At 43.3% G+C, this 24,821-nt stretch overlaps 1 protein-coding gene across 3 annotated transcripts in view; it reads right to left on the bottom strand.

The window, feature by feature from the left end:
* Col14a1 (collagen, type XIV, alpha 1) overlaps positions 1-24,821 on the bottom strand; it is a 194,521-nt gene that overhangs the window by 167,745 nt on the left and 1,955 nt on the right. For all 3 annotated transcript variants that reach the window (XM_013512820.1, XM_013512819.1, XM_005381916.2), the window contains exon 2: positions 5,130-5,254. In XM_013512820.1, coding sequence (XP_013368274.1) covers positions 5,130-5,217 — 88 coding nt within the window. In that variant the 5' untranslated portion in view covers positions 5,218-5,254. The remainder of the gene's footprint in view (positions 1-5,129; positions 5,255-24,821) is intronic.

Raw genomic sequence — 24,821 nt, 5'->3', positions numbered from 1 at the left:
TTGGCCTAGGAGATTCATTAGGGAGTTCTCTTTTTCGGTTGGGTCTTTCTCTACTTTTGGTATCAGAGTAATACTTGCCTCCAAGACTGAGTCAGGGAGAATTCCTTCCCTTTCAATTTCATTAAAGAGTTTGAGAAGAATTGATATTAAATCTTCTCTAAATTTCTTGTAGAATTCAGCTGTGACTCCATCAGGACCTGGGCTTTTCTTCGTGGGTAAGTTTTTTTTATTACATTTTCAGTTTTGCTGGCTGATATAGAGTTATTCAAGATTTTTATATCTTCTTGATTCAGCTTTGGTAATTCATATGTATCTAGGAATCTGTCCTTGTCCTCTGTGTTTTCCATCCTATGAGAGTAAAGATTTTCAAGTAGGTATTGATGCTATTCTGAATTTCTACAGGATCTGTAGTGATTTCATCCTTTTCATTCCTTACTGTATGAATTTCAGCTTTTTCCTTTCCTTTGTGTGATAAGGTTGGCTAGGGGGTTTATCAATTTTATTTATTCTGTTAAAGAACCATCTCTTTGACTCTTTGTATTCTTTGTATTGTTTTCTTAATCTCAGTTGCATTAATTTCTGAGAGAGCGATTAAATTTTGAGAGCTGTTTACCATGGGATGTGCTAAAAGGGCTTTTAATCTTGTTTAGAATATAATATCACAATCTAGTATAAAGATGTTGAAAACAGCACTTAGGGAAATATTTTCAATGCCCAAGCACGTGTGATTACAAATAACAGCAAAAATATTCATATGTGCATTGATACAGGGGCTTTATAAAGTTAAGTCTAGCTCCATGCCAAGGCTCCCATGCCACAGGCCTTAGGGCTTTTAAATGACGGTCACCTTCCCTGCAGCAATTTCTTCTCCTAGCCACACAAAGCAAATACCACCAGAACCAAGCGCAGATTTGCTGTGGAACTCTGAAAATGTTGACGCGGCTGCTCTGTCACTACTATGCATGTTCCTCTCAGCTAACACACTACTCTTTCTACACCCCAGTTCATTTCTCAACTTGTCATATGAAAAATGCTGAAAAAAATGTTCAACATCTCTGGCTGTCAGAGAAATGCAAATTAAAACAACACTCACATTCCATCTTACACCAGAAATAACAGCCATCATTAAGAGATTAGTTGGGAGGCTGAGGCAGGAGGATTTTTGTGAGTTTGAGGCCAGCCTGGGCTACATAGCAAGACCCTGTCTCAACAAAAAAAAAAAAAAAGAAAGAAAGAAAGGAAATCAAATATTAACAAATGCTGAAGGGGCTGCAGGGTAACAGGAACCCTTCTGCACTGTTGGTGGGAGTGTAAACCAGTGCAACCATGATGGAAATCTGTATGGAGATGCCTCGGAACACTAACACTTGAATTCCATTTGACCCCCTGCTAGGAATCTTCCCGAAAGAGTCAAAGACATCAGATCACAGTGATCCACGCACACCCGTGTGTTCACAGCAGCACAGCTCCTCACACCTGAAGCTTGGGGCAGCCTCTGCGTCCGGCAGCAGATCAGTGGATGAAGAAGCTGAGGTGTTTACATGCAGTGGAGCTACTCTGCCACAGAGAGGGATACACTGAGTCCTTCACAGGGAAGCGGGTGCACCTTGAGACTGTGATGTTAAGAGAAATAAATCAGACACCCAAGCCTCAATAGTGCATCATTTCTCTTATACAAGAAACTCAAAGTATAAGTAAATTAAAGAGCAAAATAAAAGACGGATCTAGGAGGCAGGGAGACGGATCTTCTACAAACGGGAAGGGGATCTAGAGATAAAGCGAGGGCAGAGGAGAGTAAGAAGAATGGAGGTGCAGTGTTGGTGTGCAGGCATCATACTGCATGCACAGAATAACAGAAAACTTTCAAAGACGGTGCTGAGATATCGAGTATGAACAAGTACTCCAGCCAGTGTGGTTCACGTCTCTGGAAAGGCAAACCTCCTGTATAAAACCCTACACGGAGAGACTACGCCATACAGTGCATTCCGTGCATTAGCGATTTACGGGAGGAGAGCTGGCTTCCTGTGAGCCTTTAACATTAGCTGCATCAGTTCCTCTTGCTGCTGTACAATCCAAGCGGCTTCAAACAGCAGATGCTTTTTATCCAACAATCCTGGGGGTCAGAAGTCTGAACCAGGAGTCCTGGGCTAAGAATGACAGGGCTGGGTTCCTTCCTCGGGGTTCTCAGGGGACCCCATTTCCTGGGTTCCGCACCCCACTTCTGAGGTTGCACACATCCCTGGCTCGTGGCCCTATCCATCTGAGAAGCCAGCAACGGCCACTGTCTTCCATGGCATCCAAGGTCAGCTCCTCTGCCCCCTCTTCTATGGTTACACTGGGGCCTCCTGCATGACCCCAGTGTTGAGGGTCACCAGCTGATCGACTGCCTTCGCCCTCACACCTTGATGGGGTGAGCTCCCCAGTTCCAGAGAGCAAGGTGGCAACAGCTCTGAGGCCTCATTATTCTGCCCACCGCAGTGTCTGTTTTCCTTTTTCCTCCTTTGTTCATAAACACAACTTTCAAGACGTCCATAGGGCTTTGCAAATTTTCATCAAAATCAGCCAGCCCACAGGATCGTACTACATTTGCTGTCAAAGCAGGAATCCAGTCCAGTGAAGCAATTCATGCTATTTCTTCCTCAGAATCAATCACGTAAGGAGCGGTGCCCCAGGAGGAGCGAGACCCCACTGCCCGAAGACCTTGCCAGTTTTCCTAAACACCAAGCCCAGGACAGCTGGAGTTTCCCTGCTTTCCCTGAGATGTCGCCGCTCATTTTACCACAGTAGTTTCGTAGTATATTTTCAAGTCAAGGACTGTGATACCTCCTGCCTTTCCTCTGTTGCCCAGGATTGCTTTTGCTATTCTAGGCCTCTTCTGGTTCCAGATGAATTTTAGGAATGTCGCTTGCTCCTCACCATCTTCCGCCCCCTTCCTGGACCCCGACACTTACACTGCCACGCCTGTCGGAGCCGTGTGTGTTCAGGGGCCACTGCAAGCCGGCATTTTTCTTCTACTAACCTTGCGTTGCTGGCATCCCAGAGGCCCCTCCCCACTCCCACGGGGTGAGTCCTTCCCCAGCTCCACCTCTAGGGCCTCCCAGCTAATTCCAGGACACCAGGCCACTCAGCATCACCTCTTCTGCTCTGCTTCTTAACCCCCACCAGCCCCTTCCCAGCCGGCTCCAGGTGGACGCCCAACACCTCCTGCTCCAAGCATGCGTCTGAGGCTGACCTCGTTACCTGCTGCTTTATAAATATTTGCCCCACCTGAGAATCTCTTCCAAGGTGCCTGCTCCAACTGAAGCATGATTCCAAACTGGAGATGCAAACGCCGAAGACAGAACCACTGCTTTTCACGAACTGAGGCAAATAATCCACCCCCAGGGAACACAGGAGCTGCCATAGCAGGTTCAAATTGGGCCGCGTCCTCGCAGGGTAGCAGCAGGCAGCTTCGGCATCCTGTGAGGCTCCGTTTGCCTCTCTCCACATCTAGCCTGCCAGCGAGTTCTGTGTCTTCCTGTCCTTCCGTAACTCTTGGGTCCGTTCTCTTCTCTGTGGTCGCACTACCTACTTCCGATTCTCAACACCTACTTCCTGAACAAGTCACTGTCTTTGAAAGGTCTAACGTGCCTTACTTCTATCTGCCTCTGAAGCCCACATTTCTCACTTAAGGAGCATTGTCAATATGTTTATTAAAGTGTTTTTGCAAGCAAAGAAAATAGTTTTCTTAGTCTTCCGTGGTCTGACTTCTGTAGGTCTAGTCATCATCTTTCACCACAACCCCACATAATTTATATTTTGATTTATTTTCCTATTCTTCTACCTCTCTAGTGGAAAGCAAGCTGCTTGAAGGCAATAATAATAATATTATTATAATAATAATCTTATTTGATTGTATCTTGACCTGGACACACAGAATGCACCCCATTGAGTGTTCATATAAAAACAGAACTGGCTAGCCATGCGTATCTGGTAGGCAGCATCCTTGGAAGGTCCTGTAAGAGCCCCGAGGCCAGTGACCGCCCTAGGGGCCACTCTGAATTGCACCGAATTATACGCAGCCCTGTAGGGTCCCTGGTCTGCTGCCCTTCATTCCTTGGGGCCTGCATCTCCCACCCTTGAGTTCAGAAAGAGTCGTCCAGGACTCCCATGACCACTTCTTCAACTGCCACCACTGGAAACAGTCTTTCCCCAGTGTAAACAACAGAAACAAAACCCGTCTTGCTGTGCGCTCAGGGAAGCGGCTGGAAATATGGTCGTGAGTGGTAATTTATCCTCAGTAGGATTTCCATGTTCATCTAGCAGTGTCACGTTACACACTGGGTATGCTGTACACTTACTTAGGGGGTTAGTGCGGTTTTCTGTAAAGGGAAGCCGGTTGGCTTCTGAGGAACCCACACATCTGTCATCACTACTCGACTCTCCCATTGTAGAATAAAAGCAAGCATAAATAATGAATATGAAAAATGCATGGCTGTGTTCCAATAAAACTTTATGTATAGAAGCAGGCAGTGGGCCAGATGTGGGCCATGGGTAGTAGCTTTTCAACTGCAGATTTTACTTCTAAAATGAGTGAAATCAAATATAGAAGTACAGATCCCAGTAATGCGAAACATAGATTTCGCAAAGTTCAGTGAAAACAAAGTTAGCAGTCATTTAACAATGCAGAAAGTGGCAAATCAGTAGCTTTCTCTGTACTCTTAACCTTTAGACTGTGTGCTCAGTTTTTAAGGCAAGAAGCAAAATTAAGGGCCAGGGATGCGGTAGTAGAAGCATTTGGCAGACACTCTGTGGAAGACAAAGTGTAATGGGGTATACGCGCGTGCTTGCTACAGCTCTTTACCCAGAGAACTGATTCTATAACATGCAAATTTGATTTGCACGGAGGAAACTTGCGTAGTCTTTTCAGGAGGAGTTTTCAACCCACACAGAAGAACTGTGCCCAGCCACTGGTGAGAGGTCACAGCGCATTTCCACAGTGCACACAGCTGGCAAAACAGAGTAGAAACCAATGTATTCCCCTGCCCAGAAACACAGCTGGACCAAGGCTGCACATTAGGATACACTGTTTTAAATGATCATCAGAACCAAGAGGGCCAGACTCCTAAGTCGTTAAAGTTTTCGGTTACCTTGACCCTGGACGATGGTGCAGAAATAAACCACTGCCAGAAAAGCCGGGATCAGCCAGTACCGCATCTTGCCCTGCAGAATCTTCATGTTATTTTCTGGCTTTCACATGGGGTGGAGCAGCTGTCTGGAAAGAGAGCACAGGAACGTTTTGGAGAAGAGTGGAAATAAGAAAATGCAGCCCATCTAGGACAAGCAAAGCCTGTCCAACATGGGTTAGCGTCGGCAGGAAGGAACCAACCCCCCGGAGCACCACGAACATCACTGGAAAATGCAAACTGATGAGAGAGGGATGTTGTAAGGGTGTCGTAAGCAGAGAGGATCGTTTGGAGTATTTGGAAGAGAAGATCAGGCTGTCTTCTGCACGTCTTCTGTGAGGGTATAAATTGCACTCTGAGGTTCTTGGAAGGATAAATTCCCTAAATTTATCTAAAATTCCCTAAATTTATCTGAAATGAGCATTCTCAAGGATCTCAAGATCCTTGAGAATGAACCCCTCCCGGTCCTGTGCACCTCATGCTCCTCACATAGTGTTAGAATCCTGCCCCTCACCCCACAGAGTACGGACGCAGAGAACCTTTCCACTCATGATCAAAGAGCATTCGCAAGCCCACGTTATGCCAATATGCAATCACTGCAACCCAACTTTGTTGGGTTGAACACACACGAATCCTTTCATCTGTTCTCGTAGCTCTTTATTTTTTAACATGTGTGAATCTGAAACTTTTCCGCTTTTTTTTTTTTCATTAGACTAGCAATGAATGAAGAGCACCAAAAAAGAGAGAAAGAAAAACAGACAAGGAAAGAAAGAAAAAGGAAAGGAGAGGAGGGAGAAAGGAAAGGAAGCAGAGAAAGAAAGGGGCAGAAAGATCCAGTATTTGATTTTTTTTTTTTTTTTTGAGACTCCATCTTGCTATATAGTTCAGGCTGTTCTTGAACTCACCATGATCCTCCTGCCTCAGCCTCCTCAGTGCTGAGATTATAGGCATGTACCACTGTGCCTGGCCCATTTGGTATTAAATTAAGAAACCAGTCTATAAACTACAATTCTTTCCAGGTCATTTCAGGGAACAAATTCTGAGTTATTTCCTTAAAGATTAAGAAGACACCTGGCAAGTTTTTCTCTCACCACAAGTATATTTTCATTCGAATATCCATTCAATTATTTGCTCATGCATTTACTCCCCAACATTGTTCAACAAAGAACCTAGGGTGGTTGAATAACATAGAAATGTAATGGATAAGGTAGAAATGCTATAATGAACAAAATAAAGGACTCCGCTTAAGTTTTAAGACAAACAGCCAACAATTTTTCAGTATAAGTATGTTCCATGCAATATCTAAAACAAACATATAACTCTCCGCTCCTCTGAAATTAAAATGTGACTGACTATCCTGCATTTTACTGGCAGCCCCAATAGAAGGGGGAATTAAGTAGGAAAATAAGAATGAATAAAATGAGCAGAGAAAATGTCTCGGGTACTGTATTTGGCCCTACACTTACGAAGAAAAGGCCAAAGAGAAAAGGACCATGCTACGTTTTAAGGCTCACTGTACCACTCAATTAAATTTTAAGACATATTTTTTCTGCAGACACACAGATTTTCCTGATACCAAAAGCTGAGTAGACTTTTCCCCACAGTTCATCCAAAAAAAGGTCACTGTGTTTTACTCACAGTAAAACGGATTGATCCCGTGGTATCTGTGAGTCCTGGATTGATTCTGCCACCTGCACCGTTACTGAGAACTTAGCTGTCCAAGTCATGTAGCTCATGAACTCGACAGCCAGGCTATTAACACACACACAGCCTCAGCCAGACTGCACAGCATCTCAGGAAAACATCTCCGCAACGCCACCCTTCATCGGACTCTCTGTCCTTTTTAAAATATATTTTCTTGCTCTGCTTACAAAAGTTGTTAAGTTTTAATACACGAAAGCAAGACAAAGAGTACAAACATTTTGTTATTTTTTCCTTGTAGAAGTATGATAATGGTAAATGTCCTTTTATACTATAGTTGGCAGGATCATAACTTCTGTATTTGGAAATGTAGGTTGTTGTCATATGTCCCTAACATATATAACACTGCAGTGAACATCTTTACTCACTGCTCCTGGGGTATCTGGTTAGTGATTTATTTGGGCTACATTCCTAGTGGTGGAAACTGCTAGGAAAAAAAATATGTTTTTAAAAAGCTTTTAAAAGATATGTGCACAATGCTTTATGGAAGATTATACTGATATCCACACCCACCAGCCCAAGTACCTCATATACTTCACCACCACAAGGGCTGATTATTTTCAACATATTCTGATTTGTTCAGCAAAAATGTGGTTATGACTATATCATCTTATTTTCCTAAGCAGTAAACTATAACATTTACTGTTTGTTGGCTATTTACACTTTTAATAAAATATCTGTTCATTGCCTTTATTATTTTCTTATTGAGTAACAAGAAACCTCGTCATGTGGCTAATTTTTAAAAGACACCACCATGGAGTCTTCTCAAAAACATTCGCCCTCACTGCAAACACACTTATCCCATTGTTCTTGACACTTTCTGAAGCAGTTCTGGAAATCTTCTTTCATAGTGTCTTTAGTCACACTGTCCTGGCTGCCACAATGTGCTGGATTCATTCAAACCATTTACCTTTCAAGAGCATTTTGACTTTGAGGAAAAGCCAGAAGTTGTACCAGGCCAGGTCTGGTCAATAAGGTAGATAAGAATACACTGTTGGGGCTGGGGATATAGCTCAGTAGCGTAAGTGCCTGCCTGGCAAGCCCAAGGTCATGAGTTCGATCCCCAGTACTGCAAAAAGGAAAAAAAAAAAAAAAAAGAATACACTGTCATATTTTTTTGTTTTGCTTTCTTTTATTGTGGTTTTTCTTTGGGAGGAATACTACCTTCTGTTTAATCACTGGATTTCAGTTTTTACAAATAATCTTAGGACAGGGGGGCTGACTAAAGTTTTAGGGAGCAGCAGTTGTTGCACACAAAGAACAATTATGTTCTCCATTTTTCTGTAAATAACTGTTGCCAGAAGCAACACACATTTTCACAGACACACAAAAACTGTGTAAAGCCATAGATCACTGCATCTATATTTACAAGAAGCCATAAACAAACATGCATTTCTCCTTTTTCAGGATGATTTAAACAGATGTCTGAACATTAAGGCAGTGACAATTCTAAAACAATGACAATCTAAGTTAAGACTTTATGTTTGAGACCCATGTTTGTAGGCAACTGTGGTCAAAGCACACTTATCTAACAGGTTGAATTCATCTGTCCGCCTAGGTGTTATCGATCCATTCATTACCAGTTCTTTTGTATCAGATGGAGTTCCGTTTTTATGAGCCTGATTTTTCCCTTGGATTGCACTGGGCAGCAGCATTCACTGTATCTTCTGTCACACTTTGTAAAGGCACTCATGAAAGAGGACTTCCAGAACTGCTGCAGAAAGTGGAAGAAAAGTGGGCTGGCTGAATTTAAGTGAAGGGAGGATTCTAAGGAAGATCAATAGCAGTGTCTCAATGCAACTAATGCTTCTATTTAAACACACACTATATTTTTTGATCAGCCCTTGGATATGTTAAATTATTTTTCCAGCTCACCAAAGGCAAACCCAGGAGGCAATGAGATGCAAAAATTTGAAAGACACCCACTTGGACTTTCTGAAGTGGTAACAGCAGAAGTAACAAAACAGATGAGTGAGGCTCCAGAAAAATATCAAATCAGAAATAATTTTTCAGATAACTACAGAGATGGTAACCATAATGAAAGACTTGTTTAGTGACTCTAGAACAGATTGAAATTTTTAAAAAGAGGAGCTTAGGCAAATTATGAAAACCATGAATGCCCAATACAGGAAAGAAATGGAATCCACGAAACAGATCCAAAGAGAAATCCAGAAGGTTAAAATTTCCACTGAAAGTATATGCAGCAAAATGAGCCAGTGTGAGAACAGAATCATAGATACAAAAGATGGGATTGTGGTTATCAATCATAAAAACAAAGATTTCTTAAAAATAACAAGGGACCACAAAAAAATCAATAAACAGTTGCTAGGTAATGACAAGAAGAATAATATAAGATTGATTAGAGTCAATGAAAAAGCAAGAGATGGTGCAAATGACATAAAACTCCTGTTCACAGATGTCATGGCAGAAAACTTCCCAAGCAAGGAAAAAGAATTTGACCTACACATAAGCAGGGCATACAGAGCTCCAATTAGCCATGATGAAATTTTTTTTAAAAAACTACACCAAGGCATATATCAAAAGGCATATTCTACACCAAAGCATATAATAGTTAATATTCCAGAAATTTAACACAAAAACAGAATATTAAAAGCTGTTAGAGAAAAGAAACAAGAAACCTATAAAGGAAAGCCAATCAGAATCACAGCAAACTCTCAACACAAACCCTCAAGTTAAAGAGAGCTTGGAGAATTCCAAGCACTAAAAGAAAACAGCCTCTAACCAGATTGATGTAACCTGCAAAACTATCTTCAATGACAATGGTCTCAATTCACCAATCAAATGAAACAGACTGGCAGAATGGATCAAGAAGCAAGATCCAACAACATACTACACACAAAACAACATATTTAATTCAAAAGGAAATTCAAAGGCTGAAAGTCAAAGGATGGAAAATAATACTTCAGGCAATAGGAACCCAGAAAAAAAGCAGTGGTAGCAATTCTATTTGCAGGCAAAGGAGATTTCAAGCTAAAGCTGACTAAGAGAGATGAAGAATGTCATTATATCCTTGTAAAGGGAATAATTCAAGAGGAAGAGATGGTGATCATAAATATATATGCACCAAATACCAGCATACCCAACTATATAAAACAAATATTAATGAATATGAAAAAGCAAGTAAGCATTAATACAATTGTAATGGAGGACCTCAGTACCCTACTGTCACAAACAGATAGATCAACTGGGCAAAAAATCCACAAAGAAATATCATAACTGAACCAGACTTTTCAACAAATGGACCTAATAGGTGCCTCTACAGTGCTCCACCCCACATGAGAATACATATTCTTCTCAGCTCCGGTATAGAACACATAGTAGTTCATAGAACATGCTGAAGTAAATGCAAAGGAATTGAAATTATCTCATGCATATTATCAGACCATAGAGCACTGAAACTGGAAATCAATGGCCAAAGAAGCCACAAGAACTTCATAAACACATGGAAATTAAATACTACCCTCCTGACAACCAATGGGTCACAGATAAAATTAAAGAAGAAATTAGACAGTTTCCACAGTTAAACAATAATGCCAGTAGAAGACACTGGAAATTATAGGGTACAATGAAAGTAGTCCTATCTGAGAAATTTATAGTGGTGAATTCCCATAGCAGAAAAACAGAGTGAGTGCAAATAAACAACTTATTATTGAACCTCAAACTTCTACAAAAAGAAGAGCAAGTCAAGCCCAAAGCTTGACAAGGAAGGAAATTACAAAGATCAGAGAAGAAACCAAAGCAATGTACACTAAAAGAAAATATGAATAATCAGTGAATTGAGCAACTGGTTCTTTGAAGGATTAAATAAAATTAACAAATTCTTAGCTAACCTTATCAAAAGAAAGAAAAAACTCAGATCCATGCAATTAGGAATGAAAAGAGTGAAATCACAACAGATCCTGAAGAAACTCAGATCATCAATACTTAGTTTAAGAACCTGTATTCTAATAAGATAGAAAACACAGAAGAAATGGACAGATTCCTAGATACATGTGAATTACCAAAGCTGAATTAGGAAGACATGAAAATTCTAAATAATCCAGTATCAGTCAATGAAATTCAAGATATAATTAAAAACCTGCCAATAAAGAAAAGCCCAGGGCTGGGGATTTAGCTCAGCGGCAAAAGCGCCTGCCTGGCATGCGCAAGGTCGTGAGTTCGGTTCCTGGTACCGGAGAAAAACCAAAAAACCAAAAATAAAAAAAATTTAAAAAAATAAAGAAAAGCCCAGACCCTGATGGATTTGCTGCTTAATTCTACAAGAAATTTAGAGAAAACTGACTGTCACTACTTCTCAAAATCTTTAATGAAATGATAGAGAAGCAATATTTCCAAATTCATTCCTGGAAGCAGGCATTACCCTGACACTAAAACCAGAGAAGGATCCAACCAAAAAGGAGAAATACAGGCCAGTCCCCTTAATGAACATAGATGCAAAAACCTCAGTAAGATACTGACAGACAGAATGCAGCAAATCATCAAGAATATTATACACTATAACCAAGTGGAATTCACACCAGGGGTGTAGGGATGGTTCAACATACACAAATCAATAAATGTAATACACCATCTCAACAGAACCAAAGACAAAAATCACATGATCATCTTAACAGATGCAGAAAAAGCATTTGACAAAGCCTAGCACCCATACATGATTAAAAAAAAGATGCTACAGAAAACTGGAATAGATGGTCTTTATCTCAATCTGATAAAAACCATCTATGACAAACCAATAGCCAACATCATACTAAATGAACAAAAACTTTCACTCTAAAATCAGGAACAAGAAAAGAATGTCCACTGTCACCACTCTCATTCAATATAGTTCTGGAAACATTAGCCGGAGCAATTAGACAAAAGAAAAAATAAAAGGAATAAAGATAGGAAAAGAAGAAATTAAATTATCGTTATTTGCGGATGACATGATACTCTACATAGAAGATCCCAAAAACTTCACCAAAAGACTAATAGATTACCAAAACATTCAATAAGCAAATTCAGTAGCACAGCTGGGTACAAAGTCAACACTCAGAAATGAACAGCACTCCTGTACACAAACAACAAACACACTGAGAGAGAAATTAGGAAAACCACACCTTTCACAATAGCACCCCCAAAAATGAAACACCTAGAAATCAATCTAACAAAGGGGGTAAAAGATATTTACATTGAAAACTACAGTACTCTGCAAAAGGAGATTGAAGAGTATATCAGAAAATGGAAGGATACCCCTTGTAGGAAAAACAAATATAGTGAAAATGTCCATACTTCCAAAAATTGTTACACAATTTAATGCAATCCCAATCAAAATCCCAATAGCATAATCCCAAAGAACTAGAGAAAAAGATCTCTTGGAAAAAACTCACTTGGAACCAGAGGAGACCTTACAAAGCAAAAACAATTCTGGGCAACAAAGGTAAGGCAGGGAGCATCACAATTCCTGAATTGAAATTATACTACAAAGCTACTGTGATTAAAAAAAAAAAAAAAAAAGTATGGTACTGGCAAAAAAAAAAAAAAACAGACCCAAGGATCAGTGGAACAGATTAGAAGATGCAGAAACAACTCCAAACACACTCAGCCACCTTATCTTTGACAAAGGAGCCAAACATCTTCACTGGAAAAAAAGATAGGCTCTTTAATAAATGGTGCTGGAAAAACTGGCCTTCCATATGCCAAAGATTAAAACTAGACCCATGTCTTTCATCATGAACTAAACTAAAATCAAAATAGATACAAGATCTAAATATTAAAACAGAAACACTAAATCTGCTAGAAGATAGAATCGGCAAAACTCTTGAAGATATTGGTATTGGCAAAGACTTTATGAACAAAATCTCTACAGTACAGAAAATATCACAAAGAATCAACAAGTAGGACCTCATTTAAAAGCTGCTGCACAGCAAGAGAAACCACCAACAAAGTGAAGAGACAACCCACAGTGTGGGAAGAAAATTTTGCCAGCTGTTCCTCAGACAAAGAACTACTATCTAGAATATAGAAAGAACTCAAAAAAATGAGACCTCCCAAATTTAAAGACTCAATCCAAAAATGGGCATCTGAAATAAATAGTCAATTCCTAGATGAAGAGGTAGAAATAGCAAATAAATATATGAAAAATGGTCAATATCATGGGTCATTTGAGAGATGCAAATTAAAACAACACTGAGATTCCATCTCCCTCCAGAAAGAATGGCTGTTATCAAGAAATCAACCAATAACAAATGCTGGAGGGGCTGTGGGGAAAAAGGAACCTTTTCTACTGTTGGTGGGAGTGTAGACTGGTGCAATCACTGTGAAAATCAGTGTGGAGATTCCTCAGAAAACTAGTATTGAAGATCCCATTTGACCCAGCTATTCTCCTTCTTGGTATCTTCCCAAAGAATTAAAAGCATCATATCACAGTGATATATACACACCCATGTCTACAGCAGCACAGTTTGTAATAGCTAAGTCTTGGAAACAGCTCAAATGCCTATCACCTGAGGAATGGATAAAGAAGATGTGGGCTTTTTATACAATGGAATATTACTCTGCCACAAAGAATGATAAGCTTCAAACATTTCTAGATAAATGGATGCACCTTGAGACCACATACTTAACTGAAAAACACTGGACATAACATTTAAATACTACATTGTTTTTCTGGTGTGTGAAATCAAAAGTATAAATAAGGAGCGAAGTGTGTCATAGATATTGGGAAATGGGAAGAAAATGTTCAAATGAGAAGGGGAATAAGGAGAGAGGGGAAGGAAGAGATAAGGAAAAAAGAAGGAAAAAATGGAAACAAAGATTTTATAAATAAGGAATGGAAGAAGGGCTGAAGGGAGGGGAGGGAAATGGGAAAAAAAGAAGCAGGATATATCATGCACAGGTACAAACACCCTATGATGAATGTGATCATTATTTATATCTAAAATGTACCAAAACAAAAGAAAAGAAAAAATCCCTTCTATGGCAAGGATTATATCTAGCACCATTGTTTTTATTTCTTCATCTACAAGGCTTGAGAGGAGATTCTGTACCTGAATGATTTTAAGAACAAATGCTCCACATTGCTTATTAAATCTCAAATATTTTTAAATCACTATCCTGCTACTGCCCCGAGCCTGCAGAGCTTGCATGTTATTCGTTTGAGCAACGTAGCTCTGGACCACTTTTTGAAACTACATATTATCTAGCAAGCACATATCCAGCTGACCTTAGACTAGAGCCAGGCCTGGAAATGAATTCCGAAAGAGTCCTGTTCCCAGTCTACAGTCCTGCTCCCTCCAGTGCCAGGAATGGTCGCGTGCAGAAGAGCTGCAGCACAAGCAGTAGCTACAGATGGGAACGCCCTGGCTGATCTCCGTACAGGCGCTTCCCGGGGTTGCAGTCTGGCCTCTGCCCTGGGACCCCTGGGACCTGGCCTTGCTGATGACAGCCACACATCCCAGGGGACAGTCAGTGGGTGCAGAGTTCCAGGGTCACCGTGGGTCTGTGTCAGGCCTAAGTGGAGGATTTGTTTTTTTGTAAAACTGGGTCCGATCCTGCATTCCTGGCTTCTTCCAATTCCCTCGGGGCTGTCTGTGCTCCCTGGTGATGTAGGTCAGGTATCTGTAGCTGAATGTCTTTCATCAGAGGACTGGAGTCACAGGGGATGACTTCCTGTTTGGAACCCTTTGGGTCCAAGGGTTTTAGCCTTCCACTCCGAGAGAGAGCTGAAAAGCAAGCGTCAGCTCCTGCAGGGGCAGATGTGGTCTCCCCTGCATCTGACTGCAGTTGGAGACTGCTACAAAGTGGCTCTGAGCGGGATTTAATATTAACCAATTGGCTTTCCGTGTTTACTTGTGAGCTGTCTGGAGCTCAGGCACCTTGTCTGGAGATGAGCATCAGACACATAGTAAGTAAACCTCTGTAAGTCACTGATCACCCATAAGGCCTGCATTGGCCTGTGAAGCTGTGACTCCTCAAAGGACAAGATGAGGCCACAGCTGAGGACATTTGGCTCCAACCCCAATTAACTACAAGGACACTGCAGCTGCAGGCCCCACACTCCTGCAAGAAATGCCAACCTAAAGATAAGGTAGTTCTCCTGATTGACATGACGTACTACTTGGGAAATTTCTCCCAAGGTCCCGTTCAGATGCCTGTGGTTTCTTAGTAACCCCCTTCTTTGTTTGAAAACATAATAAATATGGGCTTCCCAGAGAAGTCTTTGTCTAAACCAGAGCATCTCAAATTCTGCAAGAGAGTTAGACCCTCCTGAAGCCCTCAAATCATTTTAACTGTCTCATTTATTTAAGCCTTCAGCACCCACTCACTTGGGAGATTGTGGACCTGATGAGCCCATAATAACTAAGGGTTATTTAACCCCATAGCTGCCAACCTGACACCCAAGGTGCTGTGGGGGTGGGGGTGGGGGACAAGTTCAGCTGTGTCCCGCTGGGCCTCTGCTCTGTGTAGGTAGCACCAGTGTCACCAGCACAGCTCCCACCTGGGAGGATTGTTGTGCATTGCACCAAAAGACATCTGCCACGTGGCCCCTGCTTGCACCTCCACTTGGGAGCCAAGTCCTGTCCTGCACCTTGCTTTGCCCCAAATTCCCCAAACACTGACACAGCACTTTGAACTCCAGAATGTGTCCCCATGAGGTTACACCTGGGAGTGCAAGACGCTATCTATCCGCATGCCCGTGCATAGTCCTGGACAGAGTCTGTGCAGCCCACTGACCACTCTGTCACCACAAAATCTCCTTCGAGAGCTGCCGATCAGACATTTCCCAAAGTCCCCTGGTGCCTCCCTGGCCTCCTTTATCTTCCTTCTATCAGTCTGTTATTGTTTTTATAGGGTGTCAAATTTGCGTAGCCAAATTTTAAATCAATATTGATAATCGAAGTTGACCTACAGCTTTCTTAAGAGCCGTGGTTGTCAAGATTATTCTCGCTTTACACAATAGCTTAGGAAGCTTTCTGTATCTGCACCGCCCCATGACGGCTGCCATCGAATGAGGCTGACCCGTGAGAATCCACAAGCAGCGTGAGCGAGAGACCACGCAGGACTACTTCCATTGCTGATGCTGCTTTGCACACTGAGTTCTTGCTCAGGTATTTTCCCATGGAATTAATCTTTTGATCTGCATTTTCATATTTGTTAGTACAGAGTTATCTCACATCTCAATTTAAGATGTTTCTCGGCTGTCTATGCCCACGTTGCATGTGTGTTAAATTGGTGTGTTTCTGACTTCTCTCTTCTCTCCTAAACAGATAAACTATGGATTTGCCCAGGAATAAATGAATGGTATTTTCTTTAAGGAAGATTCACAAAGAAATTCTAAAGCAAGAGGCAACATATTAAGCGATTATTGCCTGTAGTAATTTAACCAGAATTAGTTCACTACAGATTAGCAAACCAACTGTTTGTTAGGACACAGAGGAAATGAGGTAAATGGTGCAGAAGTCTTGATAAAATACTGTACAAGATGAAGAGCTGGGGAAAGAGAGCCCTGACCCTGCAGAGGGAGGCGAGTGAAGGTTGGTGGTCACCCTGAGGGGTGTGGGCAGTCTTAGATAGAAGACGTGGACACGGGGCCTTTGAAAAGAAAAGACAGCAGCTTCAGTGCTAATAATCACGTCGATAGAGCAATAGGTAGTTGTCAACTACAGCAAAGAAAAATACAGCCGCAGGACCACTTTTCCAACTGAAATGAAGCGTTCTTCCTAAGCCTTCCTTCCCCAGGCATTATACTCTGAGGCTTCAACTCGAACAAGGCGAGGCGATGAACCATAGGGAAGACGCCAGGTGTTTTCGGGCACATTCAGGTCAGGACAAATCGGTACTAGAGGGGCAATGTGCTTTGCAAGCCCCGGCAGGTAAAGAGCCCTTCCTCCGCTCCCGGGGGGCACCAGAGCCCCCAGCTCCTGCTCCCCGTGTCCCGCAGCTGCAGTCAGCACATGATGCTGGACATTAGTCTGCACTTCACACACTCTAACCGGCCAGCCCACGAAGCCAATGCTACATGAAGTTTGGCAACTTGTTTGGAAATCGAGTATTTACATAGGGAAAAAGAAAGGTTGTAAGCATAGCCCTTCTTTAAATGCTGCTTTTTTGTTGTTTATTTTAAATTAAGATGAGTAATACCATACTGGGAGAAGGGGAATTTTTGTTTTCCCAAGCTTTCCTGCCAGTTCTCAATTTGGACAGAAAAGCAGGAGCAAGCAAAGCCCCAGCTCCTCCGAAAGCGCTGTGAGATAGTTTAACATTTGCCAAAATGTCAAACCCTAATTTGTTGAAACTTTGCCCAAGAGTCTCCACAAAACACTTAACTTTGCCTTGATCTATTTTTCTTTTAAAAAATCACATTAGAAGTGACTAATTAGCTTAGTTCAGCAGGTGTAAGACACACCTGGGGGAAGAGTACTGCGTGTAGAGTAAGGGTTCTAAAAACACAATCTTATACTCATTAGCTTCAAATGAGACACATTAGCGCTAATCTGTCTTCCTCTTCCTTGTATGTCTGTTTACTGAATCATATGTGCACAGCTAAGGTTAATAAGGAGCAAAGACCCTGAAGAGACATTAACCAGGCACCCTCAGAACTTCCAGCCAGGTTTATCAAAACCCCTTAAAATATTTATTTTAAAGTCCCCCTGCCTTGCATGTACATAGTCAAACCTTGGATAATATTCTGGTCACTTGTTACTGATTCATGAAAAAAATCCATAAACTTAAGCACAATTGTGATAGCCACTTGATATCCACATATGTAGCTGTCCCAGGCCCCGAGAAAGATTGTTACTTATATGTGATATTGGACTTTTCATTCTAACAGTCACTATTGAGAGTCCCTACCATAGAAGCAAAGCTTGGTACTTGGTACCAAAGAAGATACAAAGCTTCACATGATGTGCCGCCCTCTGGGAGCTCACAATTTAGTTGAAAAGGAAGATTACAAGGAGGCACATTGTAAAGCCGGAGCTGAGCTCCACGGAGCGGGTCTGACACACAGGGGACGGTAGCCCAGGATGGCAGCACGGGTGGAAGATGGGGTTAGGGAGATGGCTTGGGTGATGATTTGTGACGGGTCCTCAACTAACTGGTTTGTCCATTTTACGATTCTTTACCAGTGAAACGTGAAAATAATACCTATCTTGAAGGTCACTGTGATAGTACAGATAATACACTTGGGCTTTGATAGCATTGAAAGAGCTGTAAGCATAGGCTAAAGGGTACAAAGGAACAGGAAGTGCCCATGCCAGTGAGCTGCGGCTTGGGCAGACACTGCAGAAGAACAAGGCCTTCTGTCTCCTCTGTCATAGCAGGGTCGTGAGAAGAACTCAGCAGGGAGGGTGAAGCAAACCTGAGCTGGGCAATTACAGAAGCAGCCATGCATTGCAGGGGCAGAAGGCCTCAGCCCCTCAAGGCACATTCCGGTCTTTCTTTAACCACCTCCAGATGACCGCTCCGCAGGTGGACCACAGGCAGCTACAGGCAGTGGCGGGGCACGGACGCAAGAGCAAGCCATGGGCCTGGAAGAGGCCTTGTCGGTGACAGCTAAGCTTTGTGCAGAGGTTTGAAGGGACGGTGCCGCCGCGATGTGCTTCCAACCCGGGGAGACTGGGTGGGGGACCCCATGGATGTCTTTACGTACTTCAAGAGCTTTCGTGTAGAAGGTAAACCTGAGTCTGCTGTGTAGCTTCTGAAAGCAGAATTTGAAGCGATGGTTTAATACAAACACAGATTCTAATTCTGAAGAGAATAGCTTTATCTTCTTTTACTAGAAATTCTGGGGCAGAAGATAGGTAGTTTTACCCATAAGAGATGATATTATCGAACTGGGGGCAATGACAAAGTGACCTCTAGGATGCCTCTCCAAACCGCAGTGTGTATGTGCGTGTGCATGTGCGTGTGTGTGTCTGTGTGTGTTTTATTGGGGAGTGAACACAAGGCATTGAATGACATCCTTAAGCCTTTTTTTTGAAACAGGGTCTTACTACCTCTCCCAGACTGGCCTTAAACTTGTGATTCTTCTGCCTCAGCCTCCCCAGTACAAAATTTTAATGTCTTAATATCTACTTCGTAGGAGAATTTTGCACTCAGTTGATGACCTAGAGCACACAGCCTTGAAAACTAAAACACAAACATACAACAAAGGAGCTCCATGTATCACCCCGCTGTGTTGACATTTTAACTATTCCTTATTTCTTCTTTCTGATTAAAAAAAAAAATCATCATCTTCACAACCACAATCATAAAAAGGGTTTTTAAGATTACTAGTGAGTCGACTTAAAAATAAACTCCGGAGGAAGTTAGTGATTATTACTCTCTTGTAGCATTGCAGCATAGTAGGAAAACTCTACATTAGGAGCAAAGAAAACCTCCTTTTATCACAATTAGTTTGCTGTTGGTCTTTTCTCCCTAAAGAATTCTCCACTGTACCACCAAGGGGAGGCCACGGCCATCTCATTAACATAATGTTATGGTGTCCGGATGCCCCCAACAAAGCCTCATGTGGTCATAGGGGGCGGGCTTTCCAGAGGCAGCTGAATCTAGAGTTTGTGATTGGTTCATTGTCCAGTGCTGGGATTGGTGGTGTGAGTGCCACACCCACTTTGGGGCAGGTACCCTGCATTCTGAGGGAGGGAATGAGGCTTGCTCTTGCTCCTCCCTTTTGCTCTTGTTGCTTTTGCTGTCTTCCAGCACGATGAATTGTTCCCCTGTGCCACACCACCCTGCCTTGGAGCCAGCTGATTACTGACTGAAACCTCCACAGACTGTGAGCTAAATAAAGCTCTCCTTCCCTAATTTTGCGTGTCAGGTATTTTGTCCCAACAACAAGAGAAAAGTAACTGAGACACATGAAGTGTCAAAGGACAGAGTGGAGAACACTGGAGGGGCTGCAGATGGAGAAGGAAATGCCAGAAGGGTGGGCCTCCATGGAGCAGAGGCAAAATCTGCATCAACACCCTCAAGTCTGGACATGTCAGAGTGGCAAGGGTCAGTTCCTCAGGACACCTTACTCATAAATTCACATGCACATAATACAAAAGTACACAAGACGAGAACTAAGTGGACTAAGGAAAAGAACAACCAAAGTCAGAGACTTAAACTCTCCTCCAGGAACTGGCTGAACAACCAGACAAAATGAATGTGGGACATGTGGACAACTCCATTGACTAATTAATATTTACTGAATACTGCATCCAACAACTGCAAGGTGTACAAATTTTTTTACAAGTGTAGTAAGAAAATTACTGCCAAATAGGCCAGAGTCTAGGCCATAAAATGAGGTGTAATAAATTTCAATAGACAATTACTACTCATTCCCATTTTCATTGTGCTAGAGATCCTAGCCAGTGTAATAAGACAAGAAAAATAAAATAAAATAAAGGCAGAAAAATGGAAACAACGAAAAAATGGCCATTGTTGATGTTGAAAATCTGAAGAAATCTATAAAAAATAAAAATAAAATAAAATCTATAAAATCTATAAATCTATAAATCTATAAAATCTATAAATCTATAAAAATAAAAATCTCCTTGAGCTAAAAAATAAATTTAAACCAGGTGTAGCTTGATAATAGGCATGCCTGTAATCCCAGCACTTAGGAGACTGAGGCAAGAAGATTGATGCAAGTTCAAGGCCAATCTGGGCTACATCATGAGTCCAGGGGCTGAGGATTTAGCTCAGTGGCACAGCGCCTGCCTGGCAAGCGTGAGGTTGTGAGTTCAATTCCTGGTACTGGAAAAAAAAATTAAAAAACAAAGCATAGTGAGTCCAAGCCCAACTTAAAGTACATAGCAAGACCTTGTCTCAAAAATAAATAACTAAATAAACTTTTATCTGCACTGAATGTCACAGACCAGGAGACAAAATCGATACTATTTTCATATACTAGAGGGAAACAAAGCAAATATAATACTTCCCCATGTCTTCCTTTAATATGTATTCTTATGTTCCTTAATATTTCCATTTAAATATTGAATCATCTCGAGTTTAGCAGGATGCACACAGAAATGTTTTAACTTTTTATCTTGATGTCTAGTTTATTAGTTCCATGCTACTTGAAGAATAATCTGTCTTGTGGTCACAGATTAGACATGCTACACTCCATTTTCTATTGATTTGTCTCTTTGTGTGTGACTGCTAAATAATTGTAAATATCAAAATTTTGTAATATATTGTATATCTTCCTTTAAATAGTCTCTCTGGGTATTCTTGTCTAGTTACCAAAAATCCCTCAAAATTTGTATTATGTTGAATGGAGTCAGTTTAAGTAGACTGAATTTTTAAAGGAATATTCTATCTTTCCATCAAGAATTTTCATTTTTTTCTGCTTATTCAAGTCCACTTCACCTTTTCATGGGACTTTACTCATTTCTTCATATAAATTTAACAACTAAGTTTATTTCTGTATTCCTTGATATTTTATATATTTTTATTTCTTGTATAAATGGGTTTCCTTCAGCCATTCTAAAACAAGTTTTTTGGGCCAGGGATATAGCTCAATGGCACAGAGCCTGCCTGGCAAGTGTGAGGTCATGAGTTTGATTCCCAGTACCAAAAAAACAAACAAGCAAGTTTTTGCTTAAATAAGTAAAACAATTCTACTTTATATGAATTTTGCAACTTATCACATTACACATTACTAAAGGTTACGATTTGCAATAATTTTTAATGTTTGTTCAAAGTTTATAATAGTGATTTCCTTTTTTTTTTTTTCTGATGATATTTTTCCAAAGTTCCAAATGTTCTCCATTGGCTATTATTTTTCTTTGGGTTATTTTTGGTCTTTGGGGGGTTGTTTTGTTTTGTTTTTTGAGACAGGGTCTTGCTATGTAGTCCAGACTGGCTTTGAACTCACTATGTAGCCAAGGCTGGCCTCAAACTCATAGCGATCCTTCTGCCTCAGCCTCCTGAGTGCTGGGATTATAGCTGTGCATCACCACACCCAGTTTAATTCTAGAATATTGATACTGTGCACCCTGTCTTGCTCTTGTTTCTGACAGGAATGCTTCTTCAGGAGGACTGCGGTCTTGATGACCGACAGAGTGCCAGATAGAAGACACTGATACCTCAGTTCAGGATCTCACTGCTCTCCACGATTCTGCTCGCAGACTGAACCGGACGAGAACCGAATCGAATTTCCCCATAAGGTCAACACTGACCTCGATGTGGTTCTTGTGCATCCTGCCTTGCAACCAGAGCGGTGGAAAGAATCAGGGTCACGAACTGAGACTCATCACACGGAGTAACCAGCCCTCTGAGCGCATTCGATCACCGATGTGACAAAACATCACACTGTCGTAGCAGCCGTAGAAGATCACGTGGTTTTTCCTTTCCCTTTCTAAGATCCTGAGTTACATTCATCAGCGCCTACCACTGAGCTTGCGTGTGAATACGCCCTGCGCTTGGCCGTTGCGCTGGTCTTTGGATGCCTTGCTGGGCCGGCCTCACCGACATGCTCTTCATGTGAGCAAGGGTACTGGCCTCAGTGCATCACACTGGTCTACAGCTTCCTTTTCATTACGCTGTGTCGTTTCTCAGTTTTATTTTTCTGACTTTATAAAAATAACGTTGTGGTTTCCCTCTTTCTGTACACTGCACTACAGCACAGTTAGAGCGACTTGGGTGTTTTATGTTTTCCTCAGCTGCCCCTCGCAAAGCCGTGGGGTTTGGTATCGGAGAGAGGCTGACCCTTAAAGAGTTTTTTCAGTTTTGTGCCTAGTTTTATCTCACTCCTGCACAATCTAGGATCGGCTTTAATAACTTGGTTTGCTTAAACATGTGCACATCATGTGCATTCACAGCTGCCGTGCCACGGTTAGCTGCGTTACCATTTCTATACCAGTTTAATGTTTTCCTTGAGGAACTGCAAGACGATGACACGCACTTCCCTTCCCGCGGCCCGACTGCTGCACCACGGCCGGCTTCTGGGTCCCCTCACCTACGCGCGCCCCCCATTCCCCAGTCAGGGCCGTGGGCGCCTTCAGAGACAGAGCGCAGGGCAAGTCTGTGTCCCCGCCGGGCCCGAGGGCCTGGGTACACGGAGACCGTCCTGACTCCCCCGGCTCAGCCAGGCCCGGGTCTTCTGACTGCGCTTCAGGAGCAGCCCTGGTGATTTCCAAAAGGGACCGAGCACGGGTCCCCAAGAGTCAAGTGAGAGTCCAGGCCAGGACCCCAGCAAAAGGGCCACCGGACCGTGGTACGCGGCCAGCCAGGGACAGGGGCTCTGCTCCGGCCTGGACCGAGCCGCTCGGCGCCCAGACGCCCCACACCGCCTCCAGGCAGTCGCGGGGTGGAGCAAGAGAGAAGGGGATCCTCAAGCGGAAAGAAGGAAAACGGGAGAAAAGAGAAGCGTGTCTCTCCCGGGCTCTGCAGCAAATCACTGTGGCCACTAAATACCCCTGGAAAGCAGCTCTTGTTAGCGCCGGTTCTTAGGGAGAAAACCAAAGCTCAGAGAGGAAGGAGGTGCACACGGGGCTGCAGGAGCAGCTCCCAACCCGAATCTGGCTGTCCTAGGTCCGGCGACCGAGCAGATGCTGGTTTAGGTCACCCAGGCCCACCCCACAGCCCCGCCCTCCTGCCTGCAGAGAAGCTAGTAGGCTCCAACCACGCATAGACTTTCTCTTTTCTTTGTTGAGACAGGGTTGCTGTATGCAGTTCAGGCCCACCTCGAACTCAGCGGTCCTCCTGCCTCAGCCTCTGCAGTGCTGGGTGAGCCACCACACCCACCTTCCACACAGACTTTTCTTAATCACCTCTCTGCCACTTGCTGGCCGAATGGTCCCAGGTACTTTATTTTCCTGAAGGTCCGTGATTTTGTCTCTAAATGGGGAATAACACGTACAGCACCAGGTCACAGGAAGCACCGTGTGTTTCCGAGTGAGAAAAGGACGAATGCCTACTAAATGCGCAATCTGCGTCTGCCCCTGTGCCGGGGTCTAGGCCTCGGTGTCCCCCTGCCGGGCTCCAAGGCTCCCTGCTCAGGGTGCGCTGGCCGGGCTCTCAGTGGGCTTTGGGGCCCAGGCCTCTGCCCTCCCTCCGGTCTCTTGGGGTCAGTGGTTTGGCGCATGGGCCTCTCCCGCCTGGCCACTGACGGGAGCCCTGCTGTGGTCGGGCTCACCCGGTCCTCTGTGGGAGCTGTTCCCGGCGGTTCCTCCTGGCGAGGAAGGCAGCGCTGTACACACAACATGTGCAGACACACACGTGCACGCACACGCAGACAAGCGCACACATGCATGCACAGGCACGCACGCATACACACGCGTGTGTGCACACATACACATACACGTATGTGCACGCACACACGACACGTGTACACTTATGCACGCCCACATGCATGTGCACACACTCGACACTTGCACACACACACACTCATGCACGTACCCATGTACACATACACGCACGCACACTTTCACACATGCGTGCACACACATGGCACGTGTACATATATACGCATATGTACGCACATGCACATACACACGACACGTTTGCATGCACACCCACTCACGTGCCTACACATACACGCACACATGGCACGTGTACACACATACACACGTGTGCACACATGCACGTACACACACGACACGTTCGCACACACGCAATGCACACACGTGCGCACACTCGCGCATACGCATGTACACATACACGCACGCGCGTGCACACTTGCACACACGCACACATGGCACGTGTACACACGTACACACGCATGTGCGTGCACATGCACATACACGACGCGTTCCCACACACGCAATGCACGCACACACACTGACGACACGTGCACACATACACGTACAATGCACGCACATGCATTCGCGCGCACTCACACGACACGTTTGCGCGCGCGCGCGCGCACGCAGCCTACTGGGAGGACAGGAGCAGCAGCCTGAGGGCTGAGCGCGCGGAGCCCAAGCGGACCCTCCCAAGGGAGGGCGGAGCCGGACGGACCCGAGC

This window comes from Chinchilla lanigera, unplaced genomic scaffold, assembly GCF_000276665.1.
Source record: "Chinchilla lanigera isolate Chin_1 unplaced genomic scaffold, ChiLan1.0 scaffold00016, whole genome shotgun sequence".
Lineage (NCBI taxonomy): Eukaryota > Metazoa > Chordata > Mammalia > Rodentia > Chinchillidae > Chinchilla > Chinchilla lanigera.
Note: the sequence above shows the minus strand (reverse complement) of the source record. Positions and strands in the feature narration are given on the sequence as shown.